Source organism: Ceratotherium simum, chromosome 33, assembly GCF_057802395.1.
Source record: "Ceratotherium simum simum isolate JZ-2026a chromosome 33, ASM5780239v1, whole genome shotgun sequence".
Classification (NCBI taxonomy): domain Eukaryota; kingdom Metazoa; phylum Chordata; class Mammalia; order Perissodactyla; family Rhinocerotidae; genus Ceratotherium; species Ceratotherium simum.
Window position 1 is genome coordinate 24,092,496 of NC_141932.1, and position 16,414 is coordinate 24,108,909.

The 16,414-nt window shown below is 36.8% G+C and overlaps 1 protein-coding gene across 1 annotated transcript in view; it reads left to right on the plus strand.

Annotated features, from left to right (window-relative positions):
- Positions 1-6,390, plus strand: part of LOC101388705 (uncharacterized) — a 58,783-nt gene extending 52,393 nt beyond the window's left edge. The window contains exon 11 of the mRNA XM_087421949.1: positions 3,967-6,390. Within this exon, the coding sequence (XP_087278075.1) occupies positions 3,967-5,660 (1,694 nt within the window). The 3' untranslated portion in view covers positions 5,661-6,390. The remainder of the gene's footprint in view (positions 1-3,966) is intronic.
- The last annotated feature ends 10,024 nt before the right edge of the window (positions 6,391-16,414 follow it).

The window sequence follows — 16,414 nt, forward strand, 5'->3', positions numbered from 1 at the left end:
ACCGTCACACTGAGAGTTTATGGAGTCGAGATGTCCCAGGAGAAGCCAGCCTTAATAGCAGGATGTGGAGGTCCTATAGTGCCCAAAGCTATGGGGGGTCCCTTGTAGGCTGCAGTGGGGGGAGGGGCTGTCTTAATACAAGAGAGAATTACAGTGCAGCATTGCTAGGAGTCTGGCATTGGGGAAGGCTTCTGAGGAATTGCAAAGGTACATGAAGTTTCAGGTGAGCCCAAAAGGATGGAAAGCAGGTAAGGATCTGAAGGTAGAGGGAAGAGCATTGCTGGCAGAGGGAACAGTGCACTGAAGGCCGTTGGTGTATATGAGGTATTCAGAGAAGGCCCTCGCAGCTGGAGCCGAGAGGGGGAGAGGGGCCAGGCGTGACTCTGCAGAGGCTGGCAGGGGCCAGGCCGGGCAGAACCTTCTAGTAGGTTGTGATCTGGTAGGTTGTGATAGCATTTATTGTTATTTTTTGGTTTTGTTTTGTTTCTTAAACAAAATAACACAGAAGAGAAAATAAAATGAAATATCAGAATGCATCACATGTAGCAAAGATTATTTCATGACCTATTTGTTTTGTTTATGTCTGTGTGCGTATGCTCGGTCGTAATATAACATGTTTTTCTTATTATGAGGTTGCAGTCAAAGGCAGTTTGAAAAATACTACTAACAAGTTTGAATTTTATCCCAAAAGTATTTGCAAGCTAATGAAGAATCTTAAGTAGGACAGTGACATAATATGATTTACATATTTAAAATATCACTCTGACTGCCAGAGGCCGATTGGAAGAAAGGGTCTCATGACATTACTGAGTAGGTTACTGTGGTTCAGATGAGAGGTGCTTTGGGCTTCCTCATAGTGTTGGTAGTGGTGTTGGGGATGAGGAAGCAGGTTCAAGAGCTACTGAGGAGATAGACTCAGCAGACTTGAGGGGGATAAGAATAAAAGGGGCCTCCCAAAGTGACTTCTGCTTTACAGACTTCATTTTGTTGTCTTCAGTCATCACCCTGTTAGCAATTTTCCCATTTATTCATCCATTAATTTAATGACAATAAAAAGTACTACTATCGGGTCCGGCCCAGTGGCATAGCGGTTAAGTTCGCATGTTCCGCTTCAGCGGCCCGGGGATCGCCGGTTCGCATCCTGGGCATGGACCTACTCACTGCTCATCAAGCCATGCTGAGGTGGCGTCCCACATAGAAGAGCTACAACTCTACAACTGTGATACACGACTATGTACTAGGGCTTTGGGGAGAAAAAAGAAAAAGAGGAAGATTGGCAACAGATGTTAGCACAGGGCCAGTCTTCCTCAAAAAAAAAAAGTACTACTGTTTAATTGAGTACCTTTTCGTACATAGTCCTCACCCTCAGCACAGTTAAGACGGGCATTTTTATCTTCACTTTCTTTATCCCACTAGGTTGCCATTTAGCACCTTACTCTGTGTGGTCCCACGGTACCTCCTACCCCAGAATCATTAGATATATATTTCTTCCCTTTTTTATTATCATATTACTGTAACATGGAGAGCAGTTTTAGGTCTAAATTGGATTTATTTGGTCCCTTACACTATTCCCTTAATCACTATATTCCAGTTGGTTTCTTTCCTAGTGTTTTGTAAACCACATTGTGCTTCTCTGACAGAAACAGAGTAAAAGCCAGATATTCTTGTCCCAGTACATTTTGCTGACAGCAGTTGGTGTTAAACTGAGCTGTGTGGGGTTTTCTGTTTTTGTTTTTGTTTAGTTTCTTTCTGCTTTTCAGCAAAAGCATGTTTTCCTCAGATTTCTGACTCTTATTACCAAGAGATGTTTAAACTTGAATTTACTGATAGGTTTATTTTCTCTCCCTCTGCCGCCCTGTTACATTCTACAGCCTACATGCAGTGTCGTCAGAGGGTGTGCCTGGTGCTCCAGCCACATCAGATGGCGTTCCTCTACATTTGAAATTATACCTCTTTCCCAGCTTTATTCAGAATATCATAATATTTTCTTTATTGTGTAAACTTGTCACTATTTATAGAACATTATAGAGTTACTTCCCAGGAAATATGAGAACATTTGGCCTTGCATAGAAGGTACTGGAAAGGAAGAACTGAAAAAATGCATGAAGGGGAAAAGAAAACCCTGTGTATGCTTTCTGTGTTCTGGGGAATAGCTATAAACAGGCATATTTTTTCTACATTTGTGAAGCTTGAGGAATAGGAAGATAAACATAAATAAGTGAAATATATTCTAGAATTACAAAAATTGAAACAAGGATGAGGAATAAGGCACAGGTATAGAGAATAAAGACATGACATGGACCCAATGAGTTTTCAGGGGTAGTCTTTCTGAGCAGCTGGCATATTAGTTAGAACATTTTGGACAAAAAGGAACTGGCCACGCAGAGAGCTTTCCTCGCAGATAGAACAGCATGTGAAAGAGTCTTACACAGGAAAGAATTCCATATGTTCCAGGAACTTAAATAAAGCCAATAAGGTTAGAGCATTGTTCCTGAAGATAGCAATGGTTCAAAATGAGGTCAAAAAGTTAATCAAGGAATGAATGGATCACGCAGGGGCTTGTAGGCTGTGAACAGGAGTTTGGATTTTATTCTAAGTACAAAGGTAAACCATTGAAAGGTTTTAAGTTTCATTCTCAAACTTTCTTTTATATCAGAAGCAGCTGGAGAGATTGTTCTGATGAACGAAGGAATATTTGCATTTTTTAAATTGTTGACAAATATTGAGTGTCAACAATATGCAAGTTATGGTTCTAGGCACTAGAAATAAAGCAGAGAATGAAACAAAATCCTGGCTTTGATTAAGCATGAGGGAGACAGACAAGGCACAAACTTGAAAAATAGTATATCCATTAGTGATAGATGCAATATAGGTGCAATTATATATTGGATGTTTTGATAATGTGATATTTCAGCAGAAAATTGAAATGGGAGAGCAAGCCATGCAGATATCTGGGGGAAGAGCATTCCAAAAAGTAAACATAGGGGCCGGCCCAGTGGCGCAAGTGGTTAAGTGCGTGCACTCTGCTTCGGTGGCCCAGGGTTTGCGGGTTCAGATCCTGGGCGGGCACCAATGCACCACTTGTCAAGCCATGCTGTGGTGGCGTCTCATATAAAGTAGAGGAAGATGGGCATGGATGTTAGCTCAGGGCCAGTCTTCCCCAGCAAAAAATGAAGAGGATTGGCATCGGATATTATCTCAGGGCTGATCTTCCTCACCAAAAAAAAAAAAAAACCAACAACAAAAAGTAAACCTGGGGGCCTGTGCTTGGCATTTTTGAACAGCAAGGAGGCCATTGTGGTGAGAGCCAAATGAATCATTAGGGGAGTGGTAAGAGATGACATAGAGAAGTGGCTAAGGGCAAACTCATGTAGGGTCTTGTGGGCCATGGTAAATAAGACTTTGGGTTTTATTCTGAGATGGTAAACTCTTAGATTTTTAGTAGGGGAGTAATGTGATGTGAATTTCATTTTAAAAGTGTTCCTCTGGCTGCTGTGTGAAGAAAAATGTAGGGGCAAGGTTGAAAACAGAGAGACCAGTTCTCACGGGGTGGCTTGGCCTAGAGTGGTAGCAGTGGATGTGGTCAGATACTTGATAAATTTTGACAGGAGAGCTAATAGGATTTGTTGATAGATTGGATATCCACCCAGGCATTTGTTTGTTTATTTGTTTCCAGAGGGGTTGTTTTGTTGTTATTTTATAAGCTTCCTTGGTGATTCTAATCTGCTCCAAAGTTTGAGAACCACTGACTTAATCTGTTTTCCTAATTACTTTCCTCCCTATAAACTGCCTTCATTTCTAAGTTCTCTCCTTGTGCCTTTTTTTTAATTGCACACAATATTTCACCACTGTTTAAGCCATTCTATTCTTAGGAGAATTTTCATTTTAGCTACCATTTTTACCTTAGAAGTTTCATTTCTCTTGTAAACAAAAACAGCAGGAATTTGCATTCTCATTATCTTACAGACTTGGAATCCAATTGTGAGACCAAAAAGTCATCTCCAGAAAAGGGAACTTATGAAATGGAATTGCTACAATGGAAGAATCTGAGGAAACCTATTAGCAGTAACCTTGAGCACAATGGTCTTGGAGATGATATGGAGCGCAAAGGCAAGTTTGAGGGTCAACAGAAAAGTCAGGAAGGACTTCACATGCACATGAAAATTACCTGTGAAGAAAAGGCCACTCAAAGCCCTTCCACGTCCCCTACTCTTGATCAGATCAATTCTACCAAGGAAAAATTGTACAAATGTAAGGAATGTAAACAAGCTTTCAGCTATCTGTCATGCCTTATTCAACATGAGAAAAATCATAATAAAGAGAAACACTCTGAAGTTAAGAAACGTAGGAAGACCTTCAGCAAAAAGCTAAACTATATTCAACATCAGAGGATTCAGAATGGTGAGAAACCTTATGAGTGTATAGAATGTGGGAAGGCCTTTGGTCGTAGTTCTGATCTGATTCAACATCAGAAAATTCATACTAATGAAAAACCTTATCAATGCAAAGCATGTGGGAAGGCCTTTATTCGTGGTTCACAGCTCACTGAACATCAGAGAGTTCATACAGGAGAGAAACCGTACGAATGTGAGAAATGTGGAAAAGCCTTTAGCTATTGTTCACAATATACTCTCCATCAGAGAATTCATAGTGGTGAAAAACCCTATGAATGTAAGGAATGTGGGAAGGCCTTTATTCTTGGCTCTCAACTTACTTACCATCAGAGAATTCATAGTGGGGAGAAACCTTATGAGTGTAAGGAATGTGGAAAGGCCTTTATTCTTGGTTCACACCTTATTTATCATCAAAGAGTTCATACTGGTGAAAAGCCTTACAGATGTAAAGAATGTGGGAAGGCCTTTTTATGTGCCTCCCAACTTAATGAACATCAGAGAATTCATACAGGTGAGAAACCCTATGAATGTAAAGAATGTGGGAAGGCCTTTTTTCGTGGCTCACAACTTACTTACCACCTGAGAGTTCATACAGGTGAGAGACCCTATAAATGCAAAGCATGTGGGAAAGCTTTTATTTCTAATTCTAATCTTACTCAACATCAGAGAATCCATACAGGTGAGAAACCCTACAAATGTAAAGAATGTGAGAAGGCCTTTATTTGTGGCAAACAACTTAGTGAACATCAGAGAATTCATACAGGTGAGAAACCCTTTGAATGTAAGGAATGTGGAAAGGCCTTTATTCGTGGTGCGTATCTTACTCAACATGAGAAAATTCATGGTGAGAAACATTATGAATGTAAGGAATGTGGGAAGACCTTTTTTCGTGCCACACAACTTATGTATCATCAGAGAATTCATACAGGTGAAAAACCCTACAAATGTAAGGAATGTGACAAGGCTTTTATTTATGGCTCACAACTTAGTGAACACCAGAGAATTCATAAAGGTGAAAAGCCCTATGAATGTAAACAATGTGGGAAGGCCTTTATTCGTGGCTCACACCTTACTGAACACCTAAGAACTCATACTGGTGAGAAAGCCTATGAATGTAAGGAATGTGGGAAGGCCTTTAGTCGTGGCTCAGAACTTACTCTACATCAAAGGATCCATACTGGTGAGAAACCCTATGCGTGTGTCCAATGTGGTAAAGACTTTCGACGTCATTCACAACTCACTCAACACATGAGGCTTCATAATTGAGAAAGCCTTGAATGTGATTTAATATAAGAAACCTTCACCTATCTTCAACAGCTCTGGAATATTAGAGAACATATGTTATGTTTATAATGAATGTAGGATTGTGCTCAAAATCAACTCAGTTTTAGAAAGCCTATATTAACTTAATGAATGCAGAAATGACTTCTGGAACCCATTAAACATTTTTAAAAAATCTTTATAACCCTGGAATGTAATGCTGAATTATATCCTTTATTGAGCACCATCTCTATTTCACCGTTTCTTAACTGTGAAATTCGATGTTACTTAAGTTCTCTGTGCCTCAGTTTCTTTATGTGTAAAATACTGTATTATATGAATACTGTATAATATGTATTATGATTAAATTATAAATGATTAAACACATGTAACTCCCTTTGGACATTATCTGATACTCAATGTTATTATCGTTGCTATCATCAACATTATTATAATGCTATTAGAGAAGTCAAATGGTAGGAATATTTTGTGAGTACGATAAAAAGACGTAAGCATTCTATTACCATCTATCCCTTTTTGAACACCAGATAATTTATTCTATGACAAAAGTTTTAGAATGTAAGGGTATGATGGCCTCCATTTCAGAGCTCATAAATTTTGCTGCACTGGAAAATTCATACTGGAAAGAATCTTTATGGAAGAAATTTCTTTAGGGTTGTAGAACTTTTTAATAAAATCAAGGAGAGGTGATTTTTCTATTAAAAAAAATTCCAAAAGCAGAAGTCATTATTCTACATTTTCTAATTACTACTTTAAGGAAAAAAGAATTTATCAACAAAATGATAGCCAAAGTAGCTCCATTAAATGAAAAAAAAAACAACTATAAGTTATTGTCTTAAATGAGAAATCAAAACAAAATTTACCCACTACAGTTTTTCCTCATTATCTGATTCTAACCCATTCCTGATAATACATTGAATAGTCAATTTTCAGATGCCCAAATATCAGAGCTTACATTCCATTATTTTGTAAATGGGAAAAATGATAATGTTTCCAGCCCATTCAAATACCCTAACCAGTTTTCCCAAATACAATTTAAATTCAACAGAAACCACCTACATGACTTCTCTCAGGGATTTTTGAATAATATAAAATATTTAAAACCCAGTTAACAAGTAATTAATTAGATATGTTTGTGCATGCAATGATTTTGAACATTATAAAGTATAAATTATGTTTTCTTTCTACACTTGAGAAACAAATACTATGACGGTAAATAATGAAATGTATTACCACATGATGGACACAAATAATTAGTAAAATAAAAGAATACAATAGTAAGTAATAATAAAATAAAAGCCATTGATAGAATAATTGAAACAAAAGTTCCCAAGACAATACTTACCTTTTCTATATGTGATACACTGCTGTTTTATATTACATTGTCTGTAATAAACACTGCAGCCCACTCACTTGTCTTCACAACTTAATACTGTTCATTACCCCACTCTGAAAAACAGTGGTTTTACATATGTATTCTAAATGTTAACTCACCATTTTGAAAACTGCAACAAAAAGATAAAGGTGATTGGATGATTGAGAACCATTAGAAACTCTGTGACTCATTAGTGTAACTACTGTGATGCCAATGCAGTGCTAATGCAGTCATGTATTCTCTGCTCAGGTTGAACTGAGCAGAGCACTGAACTATGCCATCATTGCTTAGTCACTTATGATTCAGGGATTACCATTATTGCCAAACTAAATTTAAAGAAAATATAATAATGAAATGTAAGTAGACTGTTGTATACTACATTGATAATACTTCTGCCAAGTAACATATTTGCATGGTAGCAGTCTTTTACAGAAAATACCCTGAGCCAGACTTTCCCAAAATATGTTCAAGAAATAATAATCTCCAAAATATTGGAGAAGAGGCTTCTGCCTCATTGCATATAAGGCAGTGTGTAACCAAATTCCCTTATTGGCACAATGAATTCCACTTTGGACAAGCCAAATTAAAAGGTTGTGAGAAGACCTGCAATAAAAAAAAATATTACCTTTATTTAACTCATTGTTTCCCAGTCTTGACCATGAATTCCTTCTCTTCCATAATACTTAATATCTTTGGGTTGTAAACACACTTTGAGAAATCCATTCTTGACCAAAAAGAATAATTATAAGAGGAAATTTAAAGCATTATGGCAGTTAATTAAATTTTGTGTGTGGTGTAGTACTTTTCTTTTTTACAATTAGTCACTACACTATTCAGGGACAACCTTTCTAGCTCAAGTTTTTACAACCCTTTCCCTACTCCCTCATCATCAAAATGAATTTAGTAAGGATTTTATTCTTGATGCTGCTGTTGCAAGATTGTTTAACAAAAGAAACGAGTGAATATTGATTATCAGCATTGTTATGTGTATTTCATAAACCAAGTGTTGAAACAGAGTTTCCCTGTTCAGGTAGTTGGGAGGGGGTAGGAATGTACACTAATCAAAGGATTACTAAAGACAAACAGAAGTTGGGGCTGCAATACCGCTTAGTTGCTACTTTAAGACATATTGATAATATCATAACTGTTCAAAATTAACCTTTATTTTCCTTACATGCATATAATTCTTTTCAAAAGTCATTACATTCCTCTTACAAAGTTACATAATAAAGTTTACCCCATACCAAAGAAAATTTTTTAAAAAATCACCTTCACTATTTCCCACCTGTCTACTATTAAAACTTTGGATATTATCTTTTGATATTTTCTTCTGTTCTCAAATATGGTCCACATTTGAGTCTAAAAAGAGTGTCTTTTAATGAGATAACTACCCATTTAACTGTAACTTGCTTTATTTTTTTAAACTTTTTATTGTAGAAAATTTCAAACATATAAAAATAGGACAGTAAAATGAACAGTGATGTACCCATCACATATTTTTAATAATCACCCATTTTTTGCCTGTCTTGTTTCTCTTCCAAATATTTTTGGCTGGGATATTTTAAAGCCAAACCAGTATATTATATCATTTCCCTTCTACATTTTTCAGTATGTATCTTGAACAGATAAGGACTTATTATCCACTAATATTTCAGATGTTAATGACCATAGTTGGTTTATTTGACAGGATATAAATGAGGTCTGCACATTGCATTTGGTTGGTATGTCTCTTGTGCACCTTGCTTTTCTGACTTTTTAAAAATACCTACAGAATAAAACAGGAACATAGTAACAGCAATGCCATAATATATCATCTTACTCATTCCCCCCAAGCTGAGTATTCAGGTTATTTCTTTGTTGCTGTAAAGTAGTGCAATAAATATCCTTACATGCTTATTCTTGCATGTTGGTGTTTTTATTTCTATAGAATATATTCCTACAGACTAGACTGCTAAGTCAAATTATGTGTACATTTAAAAATTTTAATAGATTATGCCAAATTTTGAAAAAGTCAATTTACATTCTCATTAATGTATGTGAGTCTCATTCCCCGTACCATCACCAGGGGCAAAAAATATGGACTTCCTTTGGAGCCATGATGGAATGACAAGTTTGAACAGGGACTGTGATCCCTGACAGAAGAGAAAAAAATGAGGTGAGCACTACAATCACACCAACTTTCTACCTGGAGGCACGTTCCTTCTGGATAATGAGAAAGGTTGTCCCAAGCAGAGCATGCTGGTCTTACTGTGTTGAGAAGATGGAGATCAAAGAGACTGACATGCCTGGAAGTTGTAGGACAGTTCCAGAGAGAAGGGAGCTGTGCAGAGAAGAGTTTCAGAAATGTGCACAACGGTCATCTTTAGTCTTTCCTAATATTAAGTAGTACATGTGTAGGGTGTGATCCTACAAGACTCAGCAAAGTGTAATCAGGGAGCTGCAAGTTGGAAAATGCCCAGAGCTGACACAGGGCAAAGAGATGTTCTAATTCTGACCCTGATGATCACCCATACTATTCAGTAGATAGCCCAGAAGAGTCACAGATTAGGAGAAGAGCTAAACTATCTCTAAAACAAACACCTCAGACCTGTCCTAAACTGCTTTTTTAAAGCTTCAAAAGAATCAAGCCAATTTTCAAGAAACGTAACTGCCTGCAGAGCAAAGCTCAATACTCTAAAAAAAAAAAAAAAAAAAAAAAAAAAATGTAACAACAGCCACTATAAAACACTGTAAATTTCACAATGTCCAGTATCTATAAAAAGAAGCCAAAAAATGTGATACAAAACCAGGAAAAATCAATCTGTTGGCCCAGACTGAAATGGCAGGGAAAATGGTATTAGCATAACATTATTAAAGAAGCTATTATGCTCAATATGCTGCAGATTTTTTTTTTTTAAAAACCATAAACATAATGAGGACAGAAATGGAAGCTATATAAAAGAACAAAATGGAACTTCTAGAAGAGAAATACGTCCAAGAAGAAAATTTTACTGGAAATTAAAATACAATGAAAGAAAAAATTCAATGAACTTGAAAACACATCATGAAAAATGAAGCACAGAGAGAAAAAGACTGAAAGAAAAGAAGAGATCCTTGAGACCTATAGGCGAATATAAGCAGTTTAAGATATGTGCAAGTGGGATGTCAGTAAGATGGTGAAGTAGGATGTGCTGGACCCTCTTTCCCCCAACAAACACACTGATTGGCCATTCATGGAAAAATTCCCTTTGTGAGAAATCCAGGAGCTAATTGAGAGGCTTCTGCACCCCAGGAGAATGCAAAACCAGACTCACCAAAACCTGTAGGGAGATAGGGGACACCCTGTCACCAGAGTCCTGGTCCTCATTGCAACACCATAGGATCAGTGAGAGACGTTCTAGCTACCAGTTTCACCCAGGGGAGAGAAGGGGGTGGTTCACACATTCTACACCCCAAATTTCCTGAGGGGGCTCCCCAGAATACTGGCTTCTATCTTGCCTGTCATGGAGCTCTGACAGGCACAGCAGAGTCTAGCCACCCAATGGAAATGGAGATGGTAGCTTGGGCTGGTAGACACCATAGATCCCTGCCTCTGTTCAGCATAGAGCAAGAAGATGAAAAAGTCCCAGCCCTCAGCTTCCCTGTGGGAAAGGAAAGAGTTGATCCATGTATCCAACACCCCAACTTTGCTGGGACTGCCCAAAGAACTTGCAGCTGACTTGATAGTCTTAGAGCTCTGACAGGTCTGGCACAGTCTATACACCTGGGGGAGAACAGAGACAATGGCTTGGACTGGTAGATGCCATAATTCCCCATCCCCAGCTCAGCACAGAATGATTGGGCAAACATCACAGCTTCTTACTTCTTCCTAGGGAGAGAAAGAGTATGTAGAGGCCCCCAGAATCTCTGGATGGCCTGATTGATGGGGGTCCTCTCCTGTACAAGGCCAGTCCATGAAGACAGAGAGATGCCTGCTTTGTCTGAAGTGCAGACACCAACACAAAGAGTCAAGGAAAATGAAGAATCAGGCAAAGATGTTCCAAACAAAAGGAACAAGATAAATCTCCAGAAACTGACCCTAATGAAATGGTTATATGATTTACCTGACAGAGAAATCAAAATAACCATTATAAAGATGGCTACTGAGGTCAAGAGAACAGTGTGTGAACAATGTGAGAATGTCCACAAAGTGATAGAAAATATAAAAATGTACAAATAGAAATCATAAAGTGGAAGAACACAATAACTACTGAAAGAGTCAATAAAGAACTCCAACAGCAGACTAGATCAAGCAGAAGAAAGAATCAGCAAAGTGGAGGACTGTTCACTGGAAATCATTCAGTCAGAGGAGTAAAAAGAAAAAAGAATGAAAAAGAGTGAAGACAGCTTAAGGGACTTATGGGATACCACCAAGTGGGCCAATAAATGCATCATGGGAGCCCTAGAGGAGAAGAGATAGGACCAGAAAGTTTATTCAAAGAAATAATGACTGAAAACTTCCCAAATCTGGAAAAATGGACATCCAGATCCAAGAAGTTGAAAGGACAACAAATAAGATGGAATGAAACAAAGCCACACTAAGACACTTGATAATAAAATTGTCAACAGTCAAGGACAAAGAGAAAATTTTAAAAAGAGGAAAAGAAAAGTGATTTGTCACATTAAAAGGAACTCCCGTAAAACTATCAGCAGTTTTTCAGCAGAAACCTTGCATGCTAGAAGAAAGTGGGATGATATATTCAAAGTGCTGAAAGGAAAAAACTGCCAAGCAAAAATACTACGCCTGGCAAAAATGATTCACAAAATGGAGAGATAAAGACTTTCCCAGACAAACAAAAACTGAGGGAGTTCATTACCACTAGACCTGCCTTACAAGAAATGTTAAAAGGAGTTCTTCAAGTTGAAATGAAAGGACACTAAAAAGCAATATGACAGCATAAGAAAGTATGAAACTTATTGGTAAATGTAAATATATAGGCAAATACAGAATACTGCATTCACTGAAATTGTGTCCAGTGAATTATTTTTAATTCTAGTATGAAAGTTAAAAGACAAAAGTATTGTAGGGGCCAGCCCCATGGCCTAGTGGTTAAGTTCAGTGTGCTCTGCTTTGGTGCGGACCTACACCACTTGTCAGTGGCCATGCTGTGGGGGTCACTCACATGCAAAAAAAAAAAATAGAGGAAGATTGGCACAGATGTTAGCTCAAGGCGAATTTTCCTCAGCAAAAAATAAAAAAAAAGTTGAATTGGGAAGAAAATAAAAGAAGTTTTTAAAAGCATTGTAAATAATTATAACTAAAAATGTGTTTAAAGATAAACAATATGAATAGATGTAAATAGTAAAAACAATAATCTAAAGTTGGAGGTAGAGAAGTTAAAATGTAGAGTTTTCGTATGTGACTGGACTTGAGTTGCTATCAGCTAAAATTAAAATGTTATAAATATATTTTATGTAAGCCCCAAGGTAACCACACACACCCCAAAATACCTATACAAGTTACACAAAAGAAAAACAGAAAGGAAATAAAGCATATTAGTTTAAAAAACCAACAAAACACAGAGGAAGACAACAAGAGAAGAAAAGACAGACAAAAGACCTACAAGATTAACAGAAATCAACTAACAAAACATGTGATGGTTAACTTTACATGTTAACTTGCCTGGACCATGGGGTTCCCAGATTAAACATTATTTCTGGGTGTGTCTGTAAGGGTGTTTCCAAATGAGATTAGCATTTGAACTGGTGAATTCAGTAAAATAGATTGCTCTCCCCAATGTGGGTGGGCATCATCTGATCCACTGAGGGCCTAAATAGGACAAAACACAGAGGAAAGAGGAATTCAGCCTCCCTTTTTTTTTTTTCTGCCTCACTGTTGAGCTGGGACATCTCATCTTTTCCTGCCTTTGTACTGAGATTTACACCATTGGCTCTCCTGGTTTTCAGGTCTTCATGCTTGGGCTGAACTATACCACCAATGTTCCTGGGTCTCCAGCTGGCAGATGGCAGATCCTGGGAATTCTTAATCTCCATAATCACATGAGCCAATTCCTCATAATCTCTCTCTCTCTGGATTAGATAGATAAGATAGATAGGTAGATAGATAGATAGATAGATAGATAGATAGATAGATAGATAGATAGATATTCAAAAGACAGAGTGGCTGAGTGAATATAAAAAAAACACCAAGGGGCTGGTCCCGTGGCTTAGTGGTTAAGTGTGCGCACTCTGCTACAGGTGGCCTGGGTTCAGATCCTGGGTGCGCACCGACGCACTGCTTCTCTGGCCATGCTGAGGCCGCGTCCACATACAACTAGAAGGATGTGCAACTATGATATACAGCTATCTACTGGGGCTTTGGGGAAAAAAAGGATGAGGATTGGCAATAGATGTTAGCTCAGAGCCGGTCTTCCACAGCACAAAGAGGAGGATTAGCATGGATGTTAGCTCAGGGCTGATCTTCCTCACACACACACACAATAAAAAACAAGATCTAGCTATATGCTACATAGGGTGAAAGTGAAGGAATGGAAATAGATAATCCATATAAATGGTAACCAAAAAAGAGCAGGCATGGCTATACTTATATCAGACAAAATAGTCTTTAAGTTGAAAACTGTCACAAGAAACAAACAAACAAAAAATTATATAATGATAAAAGGGTCAATATCAAGGAATGTATTACAATTACAATTAAAATATATATTCATCCAACATCAGAGCACCTAAATACATAAAGCAAACATTGACAGAACTGAAAAGAGAAATAGACAGCAATAAAATAATAATAGGAGACTTCAATACTTTCAATAATGGATAGAAAATTCAGACAGAAGGCCAATAAGGGAATGGAGGACTTGAATAACACTATAGACCAAGTGGACTTAACAGATATATACAGAACATTCCACACAACATCAACACAATACCGTTCTTCCCAAGCACACATGGATCTTTCTCCAGGATAGATCATGTTAGGTTACAAAATAAATTGTTACAAATTTGAGAAGATTGAAATCATAGCAAGTATCTTATCTGACCATAAATAGAGTGAAACTAGAAATCAATAGCAGAAGGAAAGCCAGAAAATTCACAAATATGTGGAAATTTGACAACACTCTCTTAAAAGAACATTGGATAAAAGAGAAAATCAAAAAGGAAATTAGAAAAGACATAAAGAAAAATGAAACTGAAAAGATAACATACCAAAACTTATGGCATGCAGCAAAAGCAGTAGTAAAGGGAAGTTCTTAGTGGTAAATGCCTACATTTAAAAAGAACTATCTCCAACAGACTAACTTTATACCTCAAGGAGCTAGAAAAAGAAGAAACAAACTAACAAAGGTTAGAGCAGAAATTGGTGGTCTAGTGGTTAAAATTTGGCTCTTTCACCACCACAGCCCAGGTTTGTTTCCTGGTCAAAGAACCACACCACCCTTCTGTTGGTTGTCATACTGTGGTGGCTGTATATTGCTGTGATGCTGAAAGCTATGCCACTGCTATTTCAAATACCAGCAGCATCACCCATAGTGAACAGGTTTCAGGGGAGCTTTTAGACTAAGACAACTAGGAAGAGGACCCTGGCCACCCACTTCTGAAAAAAAAACAGCCATGAAAACCCTATAAATAGCAGCAGAGCATTGTCTAATATAGTGCCAGAAGGTGAGAGGATGGCACAAAGAGACCAGGCAGGGTTCCGTTTTGCTGTACACAGGGTCACTAGAAGTCAGAATTGACTCAATGGTACTAACAACAACAACAAAGAGCAGAAATAAATGCAATAGAAAACAGAAAAATAATAGAAAAAAATCAATAAAGCTGAGCTGATTTTTTAAAAGATAAGTCAAATTCACAAACTTTTAGCTAGACTAAGAAAAGAAAGGGAGAGAAGACTAAAATAAATAAAGTAAGAAATGAAAGAAGAAACATTACAACTCATACCACAGAAATAAAAAAGGATCATAAGATTACTATGAACAATTATATGCCAATAAACTGAATAACATAGAAGAAATGGATCAATTCCTAGAAACATAAAATCAACCAAGACTAAAACACACACAAAAAAAGTCTAAACAGAACTATAACTAGTATGGAGATTGAATCACTAATTTAAAAAAACAAAAAAACAAAAAAAAACCTCTCAACAAAGAAAAGCCCTAATACAAGATAGCTTCACTTGTGAGTTCTACCAAATACTTAAAGAAAAATTAATGGCAATCCATCTCAAACTCTTCCAAAAATTTGAAGAGGAGAAAACACTTCCTAACTCATTCTATGAGGCCAGCATTACCCTGATAATAAATCCAGACAAAGATACTACAAGAAAAGAAAACTACAGGCCAATATCCCTCATGAATAATGATGCCAAAATTCTCAACAAAATCCTAGCAAACCAAATCCAATAGCACATCAAAAGAATCATAAACCATAATCAAGTGAGATTTATCCCTGGGATACAAGTATTGTACAACACATGAAAATCACTTAATGTTATACATCACATTAACAGAACAAATGATAAAAATCATATGATTATCTCAATAGATGCAGAAAAAAGCATTTGACAAAATTCAACACCCTTTCATGATAAAAACTCTCAACAAACTAGAAATAGAAGAGAATTACCTCAAGGTAGAAAGGCCATTTATGAAAAGCCCACAGCTAACATGGTGAAATGTTAAATTAATTAGAATAAACATTAAATAAAATAAAACTTAAGTGGTGAAAAGCTAAAATTTTTTCCTTTAAGATCTGGAACAGGGCAAGAATGCCCAGTCTTGCCACTTCTGTTCAACATAGTACTGGAAGTCCTAACCAGAGCAATTCAAAAAGAAAAAAGAAATAAAATGAATCAAATTAAGAAAGGAAAAAGTCAAATTGTCTCTTTGCAGATGACATAATTCTTATATACAGAAAACCCTTAAGACTGCATTTAAAAAAACTGTTAAAACCCATAAAGGAATTCAGTAAAGTGTAGGATACAAAATCAACATACAAAAATCATTTCCATTTCTATACACTAACAAACTTTCTGTAAAGGAAATTAGGAAAACAATCTCTTTTACAATAGCACCAAAAAGAATAAAAGACTTAGGAATAATTCACTTAATTAAGGAGGAGAAAGACTTGTGTACTGAAAACCACAAACCATTGATGAAAGAAACTAAACCAGACATATAAATGGAAAGACATCCTGTGTTCATGGATTGGGAGACTTAATAATGTTTAAATGTTCATACTATCCAAAGTGATGTGCAGATTCAATGCAATCCCTATCACAATCCCAATGGAATTTTTTTTACAGAAATATAAAAAATAATTCTAAAATTTTCATGTAACCACAAAAAACTATGAATAGGCAAATCAATCTTGAGCAAGAACA